The following is a 14,422-nucleotide window of genomic DNA, read 5'->3' as shown; positions in this document are numbered from 1 at the left end:
ATCTCAAAAGTTTTAATTTTATTACATTTGTTGCTTAGTAAAAAGATAAAAACTTGTTAGGATAGTGTGTTTCATACACCTAAATACAATGATCATGCATTTCTTTATTTGTGCTAAGTTTTAAGTGTGTTATACGAGAGTCAGGTTTCTAACAAGTCATTTGAAAGTTATTAAAATGCTTTTAAAAATGAAAAATCTTAAAAATAATTAGGCTAAGAAGTGAAAAATAATGTTGTAAAAGTGGTTTTGATATAAGAAGAATAATAAAATGTGAATTTCCTATTTTACCCCTCAAATTTTGAATATTTTTTAATTTTTTCATCAAATTTAATGGCCAGGGACTAAACCCGCCACTTCACGAATAACTGAGGGACTAAACTCGCATACAGCCATAACTCAGGGACTGAGTCTACACTACCCCTATAACTCAGGGACTAAAGATGTCATTTTCCCTTTAGGAAAATATGAATTATGCGACTAGATTACAATATCTTGATTTAGGGGCTCAGCATTATGCCATGTCAGGCCATATTATACAAAAATAATGTTTTGTTCAATTTCATTTTTGTATTTCAATTTTGTTCAATTGAGTCTTATACTCAGGACAACAATTAATTAGCATTAATTTAGCTGCATTACAAAAGTTATTTGCTACTACTTTACTGTACATTCATCAAAATTAAGGCACAAGAACTAAATTGAACTAAAACAAAAAAAAGATTATGTTAAAACAAAAAAAAAGATTATGTGTTAGACTTTTTAGCAAAATATTTGGTTTCAACATTACCTTTTGTTTTTAACGAGGATGCGATCCCGACCACATTTATTTCAAGTATAAAAAACTTGATTATATTTTCGCGTGTAGATCAGTGACTTATTTAAACATTTTTTTTTTTTAAGTTGAACATCTATTGGCATAGATGATATTATATGAAACCATATGGACGTCTCCTTTATTGTTGATGGTTATATTTCCCGGTGAAATATAAAACTGCAAACCCAATCAGGGTTTTAAAGATTCTTTCACTCACTCACTTCTCCTGTACTCACTAACAGAGCTCTCAAAGACAGTTTGGATGTGGGCACTTCGCCGTGCTTCTGCTTCCATCAGGTAATCTCTCACTCTCTTTCCCTCTCTCCCTATGCGTGTGAAAATGTATTTATATGTTTATCCCTGCAAGTGAGTTCACGAATTTTGTTAAGAAAAACTATTTGAACAAATTCTATGAGGTCGGCTGTCTGACTCCGAAGAAATGGATACATAATGCGTTGAGTTATAGTGTCGAGACTCGAGAGGCGCATGACGAAAAGTCGAAAACTCCGCTATTGTATTTGGTATAGTAGAGAAGCTTGTTCTGATGAGTTATTGGCGTTTTTCCCATGCTAGGAAAGGGATCAGTGGTTTACAGAGTGAAATGATTGTTTGGTGATGTTAGGAAAGTGAAGAAACACGTTTCTTTTATCACTAGTTATGAGCTATAACCTAGGGTTACGAATTTTTTATTTTTAAAATTTTTAATTCAAATTATTTCTTGGTAAGCCAATAAATTTTAGTAAAAAAATGAAAGATGGATAGAAATCTACCTTGTCTTGCAATTCTCTTTGTACCTCGACTTGAAATTCCTTTCTTGTTCCAATATGTTGTTGAGGCATATGGTTGAGCTCTTGAGAGATTTGTGGTTAGAACTTAGAGCTGATCTTTTCATAATCTAAGACAAACTTTGTACTTCCTTTGANAATCTCAAAAGTTTTAATTTTATTACATTTGTTGCTTAGTAAAAAGATAAAAACTTGTTAGGATAGTGTGTTTCATACACCTAAATACAATGATCATGCATTTCTTTATTTGTGCTAAGTTTTAAGTGTGTTATACGAGAGTCAGGTTTCTAACAAGTCATTTGAAAGTTATTAAAATGCTTTTAAAAATGAAAAATCTTAAAAATAATTAGGCTAAGAAGTGAAAAATAATGTTGTAAAAGTGGTTTTGATATAAGAAGAATAATAAAATGTGAATTTCCTATTTTACCCCTCAAATTTTGAATATTTTTTAATTTTTTCATCAAATTTAATGGCCAGGGACTAAACCCGCCACTTCACGAATAACTGAGGGACTAAACTCGCATACAGCCATAACTCAGGGACTGAGTCTACACTACCCCTATAACTCAGGGACTAAAGATGTCATTTTCCCTTTAGGAAAATATGAATTATGCGACTAGATTACAATATCTTGATTTAGGGGCTCAGCATTATGCCATGTCAGGCCATATTATACAAAAATAATGTTTTGTTCAATTTCATTTTTGTATTTCAATTTTGTTCAATTGAGTCTTATACTCAGGACAACAATTAATTAGCATTAATTTAGCTGCATTACAAAAGTTATTTGCTACTACTTTACTGTACATTCATCAAAATTAAGGCACAAGAACTAAATTGAACTAAAACAAAAAAAAGATTATGTTAAAACAAAAAAAAAGATTATGTGTTAGACTTTTTAGCAAAATATTTGGTTTCAACATTACCTTTTGTTTTTAACGAGGATGCGATCCCGACCACATTTATTTCAAGTATAAAAAACTTGATTATATTTTCGCGTGTAGATCAGTGACTTATTTAAACATTTTTTTTTTTTAAGTTGAACATCTATTGGCATAGATGATATTATATGAAACCATATGGACGTCTCCTTTATTGTTGATGGTTATATTTCCCGGTGAAATATAAAACTGCAAACCCAATCAGGGTTTTAAAGATTCTTTCACTCACTCACTTCTCCTGTACTCACTAACAGAGCTCTCAAAGACAGTTTGGATGTGGGCACTTCGCCGTGCTTCTGCTTCCATCAGGTAATCTCTCACTCTCTTTCCCTCTCTCCCTATGCGTGTGAAAATGTATTTATATGTTTATCCCTGCAAGTGAGTTCACGAATTTTGTTAAGAAAAACTATTTGAACAAATTCTATGAGGTCGGCTGTCTGACTCCGAAGAAATGGATACATAATGCGTTGAGTTATAGTGTCGAGACTCGAGAGGCGCATGACGAAAAGTCGAAAACTCCGCTATTGTATTTGGTATAGTAGAGAAGCTTGTTCTGATGAGTTATTGGCGTTTTTCCCATGCTAGGAAAGGGATCAGTGGTTTACAGAGTGAAATGATTGTTTGGTGATGTTAGGAAAGTGAAGAAACACGTTTCTTTTATCACTAGTTATGAGCTATAACCTAGGGTTACGAATTTTTTATTTTTAAAATTTTTAATTCAAATTATTTCTTGGTAAGCCAATAAATTTTAGTAAAAAAATGAAAGATGGATAGAAATCTACCTTGTCTTGCAATTCTCTTTGTACCTCGACTTGAAATTCCTTTCTTGTTCCAATATGTTGTTGAGGCATATGGTTGAGCTCTTGAGAGATTTGTGGTTAGAACTTAGAGCTGATCTTTTCATAATCTAAGACAAACTTTGTACTTCCTTTGATGAGAAAGTAAGGAGCAGGGATCTGTGTGCTAAGTGCTAACCCATTAGAAAAACGAATCAGTCTGTTATCTGTAGTCTTCATGGTTGAACTGTCCAATTGCCTTATTGCCATTGGAACAGAAACCAGTAACCGTTGGAATATGCTATTTGAATCTCTATCGCCAAGTAGAAAGCTAGCCAAAGTTAAAAGGATTATGGACAATAAACTGGTTACATTGGTTACTTTTCCAGGAAGCAAGGATTGAACACAGGCAGTATTAGAATTTGCTTTGCTACATCAGAGCTATCAAATCGTTGCTTTGAAGAATTTGACACTGGAATTAATACGATTACTCCAGTGGTATCTGATAGATGTCTATCTGTAAATAGATTTTATAGAATGGGTCATAGTGCCCCAATGTCATTCAAGGGAAGTTGCGGTTTCTCTTCACAAGCAGCTGGCACAAGAAGCAGTGGAGAGGAAGATGACAAGTTGGATGGAATTCCTGAGCTTGAATCTCCTACCGCTTCTGGTTCAATTCAAGATGGGAATGCAAACAATGATAATGGGTTAGTATCTGAACCAGAACACATTGATGAGGATTCTGATGATGAAGGTGCAGAAGGATCACAGAGTGAACTGGGTGACACCATGACTCGTATCAGCCAGAAAAGGCCACCATATTCAGAAATAGTCAAGGCTATTTTTGCTGCATTGCCACTATCTGTTAGTAGTGTCATGGATAAATGGGTTGAAGAAGGAAAAGAGTTGACCCGAGCAGACATAAAAATGGCCATGCTTGGACTTCGTAAGATGCGTATGTATGTGGTAGCCTTGAAGGTAATATTTACCTTCTTATTGCTTTGGTGTGGCTGCATTTGAATCTTCATTTATCACCTGTGCTTTGGTTTTTCAAAAGTATAACTATATGCTTAACTTCTTTGATTCAATTTTTAAAATAATTCGAGTGATAAAAAGCAAATTCTTTGGCCCTACACTGAGTATTTCTTTTGACAGCTGTCTGAGTGGTTGAAGTCATCGAAGCATATTGATTTCACAGATAGGGATTATGCTTCTCAAGTTGATTTAATTGCTAAAGTCTATGGTCTACGAAATGCAGAAGCTCTTGTACAGAAACTTCCAAAATCTTTTAGAAGTGAAGTTGTTTATCGAACTCTGTTGGCAAATTGTGTTTCTGTATTTGATGTGAATAAATCAGAAGAGGTGTTTAAGAAAATGAAGGACCTCAAGCTCCCAATTTCATGCTTTACTTGCAACCAGCTGCTCCTTCTATATAAGAGGACAGACAAAAAGAAGATTGCTGATGTTCTTTTACTAATGGAAAAAGAAAATGTGAAACCAAATCGATCTACGTACAAAATTTTAATGGATGCTAAGGGAGAATCTAGTGACATAACTGGAATGGAACAAGTGTTTGAGACAATGAAGGCTGAAGGAATAAAGCCTGATATCCGTACAAAAGGCTCCTTGGCCAGACACTACATCTCCGGTGGCCTCCAAGAAAAAGCTGAGGCTGTACTGAAGGAGATGGAAACAGACGATGTGGCTGGAAATTCTTTGGCTTACACAATTTTGCTTCCATTGTATGCTGCCATTGGGAAGGCTGATGAAGTCAGAAGAATCTGGCAACTTTGTGAATCTAATCCACGGTTAAGTCATTACGAAGCTGCAATTGAAGCCTGGGGAAAGTTGAAAAAGGTTGACGAGGCAGAAGCAGTGTTTGATATGATGCTAAATAAATACCAAAATCTCTCCTCAAAGAGATATTCTGCTTTGTTAAATGTTTATGCAAATAATAACATGTTGGGCAAAGGTATGGAGCTTGTGAAGCAGATGACAGAAAATGGCTGCCACATAGGGCCACTAACCTGGGACTCAATTATAAGGCTTTATATTCAAGCTGGAGAAGTGGAAAAAGCTGAATCCGTATTGAATAAGGCTGCAAAGCATGCACGTGTAAAGCCAATGTTTAGATCATACATTGTTATCATGGATCAATATGCTAAAAGCGGTGACATACATAATACGGAGAAGGTATTCCACTGGATGAGACAGGCAGGATTCGCATCCCTGTTTCGGTTGTACCAAGCTCTTATTCGGGCCTATATGAATGCAAAGGCTCCTGCTTATGGAATGAATGAGCGAATGAAGGCTGATAAAGTATTCCCAAATAAAGAATTGGCTGCCATGTTGTCTCAGGTTGATCCATTCAGAAAGACAGCAGTATCAGAGATACTGGAGTAAATTGAAGTAATGGTATATTGGTCCATAATCACTAGCATGGCAATGGTTTCAGATACTTTATTTTCTCTTTATTAACTACTTGGGATTGAGCAAAACTGTGTGTGTGTGTGTGTGTTCTATTTTAATAACCAAGTTTTGATGTGCAATGCTTAAATTAGTCTAGTTTATATTGCAGAGACAGAATTTAATTTAATATAACTATACTATTGTGCTGAATAGCCGGGTTGTTATGCTGTTCCGGGTTGTTATACTACGGTACTGAAACCGGATATTTTTGGTTTCCGGTTTTCCTTTGACCGGAAATTGATTTTCATTGACTTTTTTATTTTCCCCATTCCAAACACAGCGTAATAGAAGATTCCTGGTCCGAGCCAGTCAACCTGCTCAACTTAAATAAATAATTGAGTTATTTCTTACCATTTTTGTCAGCTCAACTTGATAAAGTATTTGATTCCAATTATAAGTTTCTAAATAACCATAAATTTATTTAGTTACTTTCAAGCTGAACTTTTAAACTCTAAGAATAGCGGAGCCAAACCAAGTTCAATTGTTTTAATAACTTAAGTTGTGAGTTTAATCATATTTTTCTATTTTTAATATATATTGCGTATTTTTATAACATTACTAATGTGTCATATTATATTCATATATTTTAAAAAAATAGTATTAAAATATAAAATCATCCTTATAACCCTATCCCAATTCTATCTAAGCATCACTCAACTGGTTTGATCCATGGATTGTGCACTCTCAAGAAGATATTTATGAAAGTATTGACTTTAATACAAGGAGTAGTATTAAACATCTTTACTTTATGGTGCATTAATAGATTTTTTAAGACTGCCCATTTCTAAACTAATTTTAACGTTACAAACACTTAAATATGATAAAAGTCATAAAACTAAATAATGAGAGTAAATGGCCAAAGGCCTTGTGGTCAAGCGGAACCCGGTGTATACTCCTATGTGGAAGGGAGTGGGTTTGAGCTTCAGTGGATTGTAACAGAGTCGTAGAACTCAAAAAAAAAAAGTAATGAGAGTAAATGAGACATTACAGAAATGAAGGAAAAGATTTCATGAATTAAATTTAATGCATTACTAATTCAAGTAATTTGTTGCACATCATAGTGATCATACTCACGTCACATTATATGGGAATTGTAAACACAAAATTTGAATGTTAGGCTATCATAAACTATCCTTATTCCTTATTTATAAAAAAATATCCTTATTTCTGATATATTTTTTCACTCTTAAAAGCAAACTCACTTTCACATCATAATAATAATTTAATATATTTTTTTAAAAAATAAATAATACTAAAATAAAAAAGTATAAAATGCTGCCAAATGGCAGCAAAAGTATGCAGATTGCAACCCACGGTGGAAAACAAAATACGGAGTACTTTTTTTTTATTCCACCTCACTTGGTTGTCCACAACCTTATATACTCAAATTTAAAGTATTAGGTTGAATTTATCTTTGTAATATTCTCTCACTTTAAAAATTAGGTCTTATTTTTACATCACCAAATTTACAATTCCTTTATTATTTTATTTACATCTTTGTAATATTCTTTGCATCAAAATAAAATAAATAAATAAATTAAAACAAAAATACAAAAGACTGCATAATTTTGTCACATTTGCAAACTTGCTGCAGTAGCAAATTTGCTAGGTCATCATTTAAAAACAAAATTCACTTTTTAATGTGTCATGTCACTTTACAAGAGTCCAAATTTTAAGATTAAGGTCTTGTTTGGTAAATCGCTGTTAACTGTTGGGTTGGCTGTTTGGGTTAGAAAGTATGATTTGTTGATAACATTGGCTGGTTGTAGAAAGTTGTTTGATAAATTAGCTGTTAGCTGATGGCTGTTTGGTATAATTTATTTTCTCAAAAAGCTAATTGAAAATGCTACTTTGAGTAGCCTTTTGAATTTTAGCATTTTGGAGTTACAAAAAGCTTATTATTTACCAACTAATAGTGGTCAAATAAGCCAAAATTGACTGATAGACTGATTATTTACCAAACAGGGCCTAAATTAAGCCTTAGGTTACAATGTAAATACTTTCAAAAAAAGATTACAATGTAAATGGTACAAAATATATAATCTTCTAATTCTCTACTTGTGTGCTTCCTCGTTAATGAACCTCTGAATTTTAGATGGATTGATAAAATTTTGGCATAGGTTTTCAACTACTAAATTAATTATTTCAGTAATCCGCTCAATCAATTTACTGAATTAAGTTACCCAAATTTCTCAACTCCAAATCTCCAATGAATACTTTAATTGTTTTTAAGAATATAATGGGTGGGGTGGGTGAGTTGGGTTTATTTATTTTACTATTATTATTTTCTAAAATCATGATTTAATCACTCGCTCACCATACAGAGACATACGGAGTAACTTTTAATTTTATATATCCTATAATTAATATCATCAATTTATTTTAAATCATCAAATTTTAGTTGTTTACTGAGGCAATCACCTTTTTAATTTTTGGGGGAAGAGGATAAATAGTTAATGATAGAAAACCTTAATAAATGTAGTATGAGTTCAATAGCTGCTCACCAAACAACTAATTCAGGTGACATATAATTAATATATTGTATAAAAATAATAAAATAATTTTCGTTATATATATAGTTCATAAACTATAATATGCGAGTATGTGACAATTCACCAAAATCGATTGTCTTTAATTAATCCGTATTGCATGCTGCATGGAGCTAAAGATGAGGAGACTCGTCCCCGTCCTTGTCCTCTTTGCTGTCCTGTTTACCGGCCAAGCCGCCGGAGATCTCATCTCGGCGATTTGCAAGAACACCGATTACCCTGCTTTTTGCGACTCCACTCTCCGTAAGTTCACGGGATCCCCCTACGCCGACAAAAAACGCCTCGCTCAGATGATGTTGATGTCGGGCGCCCTCGACGAAGCCACAGCTACCTTAAACGCCATCATCGATCTCCTCAAAGATCCCAATCTTGGTGAACAAAGAAAGGAAATTCTGGGCAGCTGCCGGCTCGGCTTCGGCTTGGCCGTAGATGCGGACGCCAACACCGTAAAAGACTTCGACAGTGGCTCGTACGCCAAGGCCGCGAGTGAAGTTGGCTCCGGAGCTGATGCTGGAAGTGCTTGTGACGCGCTGTTCAAGAACGCTGGATTAGACGGCTGCCCGGTGCCGGATGGCGGCTTAAGGCACCGCCAGCTCGCTGTCGTCGCCCAACAACTTATCAAACAGCTGCCTTAGCTTAATTTCTTGATGTTATTTTTTTTTCCTTTAAAAAATGAAATAACATCTATCTGATCTCATATACATTTCATTTTAATTAATTACTTGGTTATAATTGAGCTACCGAACTCCGCAAATTATACTGTGGTCATGGGCTCACCGCTGATACTGCAGTTGTGTTGAAATGATACTGCAATTGTGTTGAAAAGAAACTACATTGCGCGGAACAGCTGCCGTTCATCTGTTCAACACAACTACAATATCAATTCAACACAATTGCAGTATCATTTCAAAATAATTACAGTATCAGTTCAACACAGCTACAGTTCCAGACAGATGAAACTATGTTCCGCGCAACTGCAATTTCCTTTCAACACAACTGCAGTATCAGTTCAATAATACAACTGCAGTATCAACCATGATCCATGGTTCACAATGCATTGTGGACTATGGTCCACAGTATAACTACTGAACAAGCTCATCAATCATTAATCAAATAGATTGGTGTCTATAATTCAATAAAGAAATTAATCACTGTATTAGATGGTGAAAATACTGAGCTACACCCAAAAAAAAAAAAAAGTATACTCTTAACGGCATATATATTTCTTTAATTTGCCGATCCAACCTCCTCAACTCGGATCGGTTCAACTTGACTGACCTCAAGATAATTCACCGGATTTCTACAAAAGTGAAAAGGCAAAACATTAATTAATTCCATATTGCAATTAGTTCAAGAGGATTCTTGTAATGATGATAATATTTTGAATTGAATTGTACCGTGGAAAGCTATTGTCATACGTTAATAATAATTCTGAGTTTGATTTTTGTCAATATTATTGCGGTCAAATTATCCCGCAATCTTCTTTTGTGTATATTTTTTGTATGTGATTTGAAATCTATTATATAGGAGTATACTTTACACTCTTAGATATGATTTCCCTTTGTCATCCAAAATAATAATAGTATTGTAGATAAATTTGATTAATTGTTTGTTCAAATATTTAATATTTAAAAATTAAATATAAATTCAATTCACTATAAAAATTTTAAATTTTACCCACGTTTAACTTAAACTAGAAGTATTTTACTTATTATTGATGAGTCGGGTATTGCCGATACTTAGACGGTCAACCTTTGAGTGGTCGGTTGGCAAAGCTTAAGAGAAGCACTCAAACACCAGACCCTTGAGTTGAAGGCCAAAGTACTAAGGGAGGGGAATTCCATGTATATAGAAAGGGGTAAAAGGATCGGAATAGATTTGGTAGATATTTTACCCACATTTAACTTGGACTCCAAGATTTTAGGGATTTTTAAAAGTGAGTTAGTTTCTTTTTCTATAACCTGGTTGGCGTTGTGGTTCAGCACCTCGTCCCTGTTACTAATTGTTGGAACAGAGGATTTCTCTTCTGAGGGTTGGCTGGAGGATACCTTTGAGGAAAATCCAAAAAAAAGAAGGATTAAAAAAAAAAGATTTGGAATATAATCTTGTAATTTCGGTAGATAATTTGAGCTAATTTAGGAGATTTGTTTCTTAATTTGGACAGAGCACTTGTATTATACTCCAGAAAAGGGTGAGATAAGGGTTCTTAAATTTCTTAAGATTAAAGCATTTTATAAATTTCTTGCGTTATCATTTTTACATATACTGTCACTTTGTCTATTGTGCATTTTAATATAAGAATGACATAGTTTTAATGTAAACAACAAAATTAATTCAATAACAATTAATCATTTCAAATAATATAATATTCTATGATATCTGTTATATATTTATTCTTTTTATAATTATTTTAATATAATTACAATATTAATATTAGATATCAAAATTAGAAATTTATTTTTATTATGTTATGAATTATGCATATAAAGATCCGTTCGACAGTGTCACACAAATTTTTGTCAATAATGAATTTACTAAAATGCAACGAATTTTGCACGCTTGACTTGACGTTAAGAATAGAGTAAATACCAAAGTCGTCCCTGGAGAAAGTACAGAGTCCTCGACACACGGAGCAAGAAGTTGAGAAGACCGTTTCGGTGCGCCGATGGAGAGTGCTCGCCACTCCACTCCACCGTCTCTCCTCGGTTCGCCTGCATATCGTCTTCGCCTTCAGGTATCTTTTGCGCTTCTCGCTTTACATGTGTGTTGCGTTTTTGTCTCTATATTCTAATTCTATGTATATCAGTACATTTCATCTTTGAAATTCGTTCTGAAATTGTGTTATGCGACTGTATTGGATGCTTATACGATATGATGCTTGGCGCTGTTTGAATTGAGCCGGTTTCCTGACTGTTGATTTGAGTTTCGATTGAGATTTTCTTGATTCTCACTTCTGAAATGAAATTAATTGTGGAATTAGGGGAAAATGAAAGTGGAAGATATTGGATTGATGAAGTAATTGAGGGAATTCTGTGTTCAATGTATACTTTGGTTACCTTATATTTTGTGCATTTGAATTAGGAAGAAGAAACCTGGTTAGTCTGAGTTAGATTAGAACGTATAGACCACCTGTTGGTGGTCGTGTAGTGGGTTTCCTTACCAATATTCAGAACTACTAAAGTTGTGCTTGTTTACTTGTTCTGAAAATGCTTTCATAGTTTCATTTATCTTGAACACATTTTTTTGCATGTAATGAAGAACTTCCCCGTTTTCTGCATTTTTACTCAAAATGCTTTCTGTCTAATTCACACATTTATATGTGATTTCTTTTCATCAGTTTCATTATTGGAATTACTAATTCCCATTTCACGCATCTGTTTCGGTAATTAGTTTGTTTTCTAAGTGCCTTAAGTCCCAGGGCTATGGGGCTTTGGTAAAGTACTTCCAAAAGAAGAATAAAGGTGTCTTTTTCATCTTGTAAATTTGAAATATTGCTTTGACTAATTTGCACTATTAATTCCTTCCTCCATTAGGTACTGTGTTATAAAAATTGGCTTGCACCACATGAATTTAAACTGTACATATCTGATAGGAATTCTCTTGAATGCTAGAATTTAGATTCTGTAATACGGAGTATATGATTTATTTTGACTTTGATAAAAAGTTGTGGTCTTGACTCTTGAGCTTTTCCTACTCTATTCCATCCAGCAACCAGTGGCTGATTGGTCCCAACTTCCATACGATCTTACAGCGTCAATTGCAAATCATTTGGACACAGTTGAGGATTTTATTGCATTTTCTGCGGTATGCAAATCTTGGCGGTTAGTTTATTTAGAAAAGAACTGGATTCCAATGAAAAGAATTCCATGGCTCATGCTTGGTGAGAGCCACCATAACAATGCACCAATGAGGCAGTGTTTCAGTATGACAAGGTCTAAGGTTTACAACCTCCCAAAACTTAAAGCTTCTGATTGCCGGTATTGGGGATCTTGTCATGGTTGGGTGGTAACTGTCAGTAAAGGTGAAATGTACCTTTTGAATCCAATTAATCAAAATCACATCAAACTGCCATCAGAATCTGCCCTTCATGCCAATGGTTCATTTTTTGATATTATACACAGAGCTTATGTCTTCAAGGTTGTGCAATGCCTTGTGGTTGTCGCAATATACGGACCTAAATACAGCCTGGCATTTGTTAGAGTTGGAGATAGTGAATGGTCAACTGTGCAATCTTCAAGCCCTGCCCAGTTTTGCAATGTTGTGTGCTTTGAGGATCGAATTTTGGCATTGTCAATGGTTGGAAACATTTATCTTCTTGATATTAATGGGCCTGGTCTTCCATCAATCCAGAGCATTGCTTCTCGCCCGTCTGAAGAGAACTGGCAGCAACTATATTTGGTGGAATCATCAGGGAGTCTTTTGATGGTAGTTTATTATGAAAGTGAACAGAGAAGCACCCCCCTAGTGAAGTTTAAAGTGTTCAGATTTGATTTCAGTCATAGAAAGTGGGTAAGTCTGGAGGATCTGGGTGACTTTGCGCTCGTTGTGGATGATCACCATTGTACTTCAGTTCCTGGAGATGACTTTCTCCAACCCAATTGCATCTACTATGCAAAGGACAACTTGGATAACTTCTTGGCATGCCAACGTAAGTACATAGGAAATTATATGTTCGTTTATAATCTGAAAGACAAGAATACTGATTTGCATAATGTGGGCAATAATTCCCTATATTCTTGCCCAACTTGGTTCATTCCGGATTTGTGGTAAGCATCAGTTGTTGAAATTCATGTTTTTGGAGTAAACAACGTAGCTGAAGAGCATTGTTATCATTGTATACATTAAAGCTTGAATAAGGGCACATCTTTTTGTCTAACTATTTTGCTCTATGATCCACAGTGCCACCGTCATTTTTGCACCTTTGAGTAGGGATGTCAATCTTTAACCCAAAACTGATGGGTTGACTTGATAAGATTGAAAAATTTAAAGGTTAGGGGACTTGGGGCTTATTGAAAAATTTAAGGGTTAGCCGTTAGGGCAAGTCCAAAATTTGAGATTTTGTTTGATTAAATGGTGTTATAAATTCATATTTATAATGCAAATATGTTAGTTTGTTAAAATTGAATGGTTAGAAGGTTAATTTAAAAATGTCAAATAAATTAGTTGAGCTTACATGGTAGTCGAGGTTTTTAAGGTTGGGTTAAAATTTTTAGTCTATTAAGTATGAGTTTCGACAGCTCAACAGGATTACCTTGAAATTTTGCAATGCTTATTAGGTGGACTATGGTCTACATAGCTGTGTGGACCATGTATAGGGTATATTATTTTTATGCATAAAGTACATTATTTTTTATGCATAGAGACATAGAGTATATTATTTTTATACGTAATGTTCATTATTTGAATGTGTACAAAATAATATGAAAACAACTAGAATGTTCATTATTTATATACATAGGTTCATTATTTGTGTGCATAAGGTTAATTTGAGATTTACAAATTGATTGAAGGTTGATTATTTAGGCATATATACTCTAGGTTCATTTATGTTGTACATGAGGTTCATTATTTGGACTTTTTTGCACACCCTATCCCCTTTACTTAGAAATCTAATATTTTGTTTCAAAGTTCATTATTTGTATGCACAAAGTTAATTATTTGTATGCACAAAGTTCATTATCTGTATGATAAGACACATTATTTTTGTAATGTGTTTTGATACATGGTCCACCGTAAAATTTACCTAAACTATGGGGTTGTTATGCCGTCGACCCAGGTCCACCTTGCAAGGTGGACCTGGGTCTACATTCACATACACTATACTCTACATTCACATACACTATATTCCACATTCACACATTACAGGATTATATGTTTAGTAACTATACTCTACATTCGCAATTTGTAAACTCCACATTCACACATTCAAAATTCTATATTCATAGATCCTATACTCCACATTCACAACTTGAGAACTCCACATTCACATATTACAGGGCTACAAGTTGCTAAAACTTCTTAACTCTATTACAGACATGCATAACTCTACATTTACGATTTATATACTCCATATTCACAATTTGAAACC

At 34.2% G+C, this 14,422-nt stretch overlaps 2 protein-coding genes across 3 annotated transcripts; both read left to right on the top strand.

The window, feature by feature from the left end:
• Positions 1-2,761: 2,761 nt before the first annotated feature.
• On the top strand, positions 2,762-6,192 carry LOC116028729 (pentatricopeptide repeat-containing protein At1g80270, mitochondrial-like). Of its 2 annotated transcripts, XR_004100201.1 has the most exons (4): positions 2,762-2,849; positions 3,706-4,294; positions 4,472-5,771; positions 6,066-6,192. XR_004100201.1 is itself a non-coding variant. In XM_031270538.1 (3 exons), exons 1-3 carry the CDS (start codon positions 2,815-2,817, stop codon positions 5,717-5,719), a joined length of 1,872 nt encoding a protein of 623 aa, XP_031126398.1. In that variant the 5' UTR covers positions 2,762-2,814; the 3' UTR covers positions 5,720-5,935. The 2 variants fall into 2 exon arrangements, 1 of the variants encoding a protein (XP_031126398.1); XM_031270538.1 differs by lacking the exon at positions 6,066-6,192 and having other exon boundaries at positions 4,472-5,935.
• Positions 6,193-10,942: 4,750 nt separating this feature from the next.
• Positions 10,943-13,210, top strand: LOC116028782 (F-box protein SKIP23-like). The gene is made up of 2 exons (XM_031270598.1): positions 10,943-11,068; positions 12,043-13,210. Exons 1-2 carry the CDS (start codon positions 11,000-11,002, stop codon positions 13,102-13,104), a joined length of 1,131 nt encoding a protein of 376 aa, XP_031126458.1. The 5' UTR covers positions 10,943-10,999; the 3' UTR covers positions 13,105-13,210.
• The last annotated feature ends 1,212 nt before the right edge of the window (positions 13,211-14,422 follow it).

Source organism: Ipomoea triloba, chromosome 9 (genome assembly GCF_003576645.1).
Source record: "Ipomoea triloba cultivar NCNSP0323 chromosome 9, ASM357664v1".
NCBI classification, from domain to species: domain Eukaryota; kingdom Viridiplantae; phylum Streptophyta; class Magnoliopsida; order Solanales; family Convolvulaceae; genus Ipomoea; species Ipomoea triloba.
Note: the sequence above shows the minus strand (reverse complement) of the source record. Positions and strands in the feature narration are given on the sequence as shown.

What these genes read in the sequence shown, in the direction of transcription:
- LOC116028782 (XM_031270598.1), top strand. Translation starts at nt 11,000, where the DNA reads ATGGAGAGTGCTCGCCACTCCACTCCACCGTCTCTCCTCGGTTCGCCT. An exon ending in CATATCGTCTTCGCCTTCAG is followed by an intron (nt 11,069 to 12,042) that starts GTATCTTTTGCG and finishes TATTCCATCCAG; the next exon opens with CAACCAGTGGCTGATTGGTC.
- LOC116028729 (XM_031270538.1), top strand. Translation starts at nt 2,815, where the DNA reads ATGTGGGCACTTCGCCGTGCTTCTGCTTCCATCAG. An exon ending in CGTGCTTCTGCTTCCATCAG is followed by an intron (nt 2,850 to 3,705) that starts GTAATCTCTCAC and finishes TTACTTTTCCAG; the next exon opens with GAAGCAAGGATTGAACACAG. An exon ending in TGTATGTGGTAGCCTTGAAG is followed by an intron (nt 4,295 to 4,471) that starts GTAATATTTACC and finishes TTCTTTTGACAG; the next exon opens with CTGTCTGAGTGGTTGAAGTC.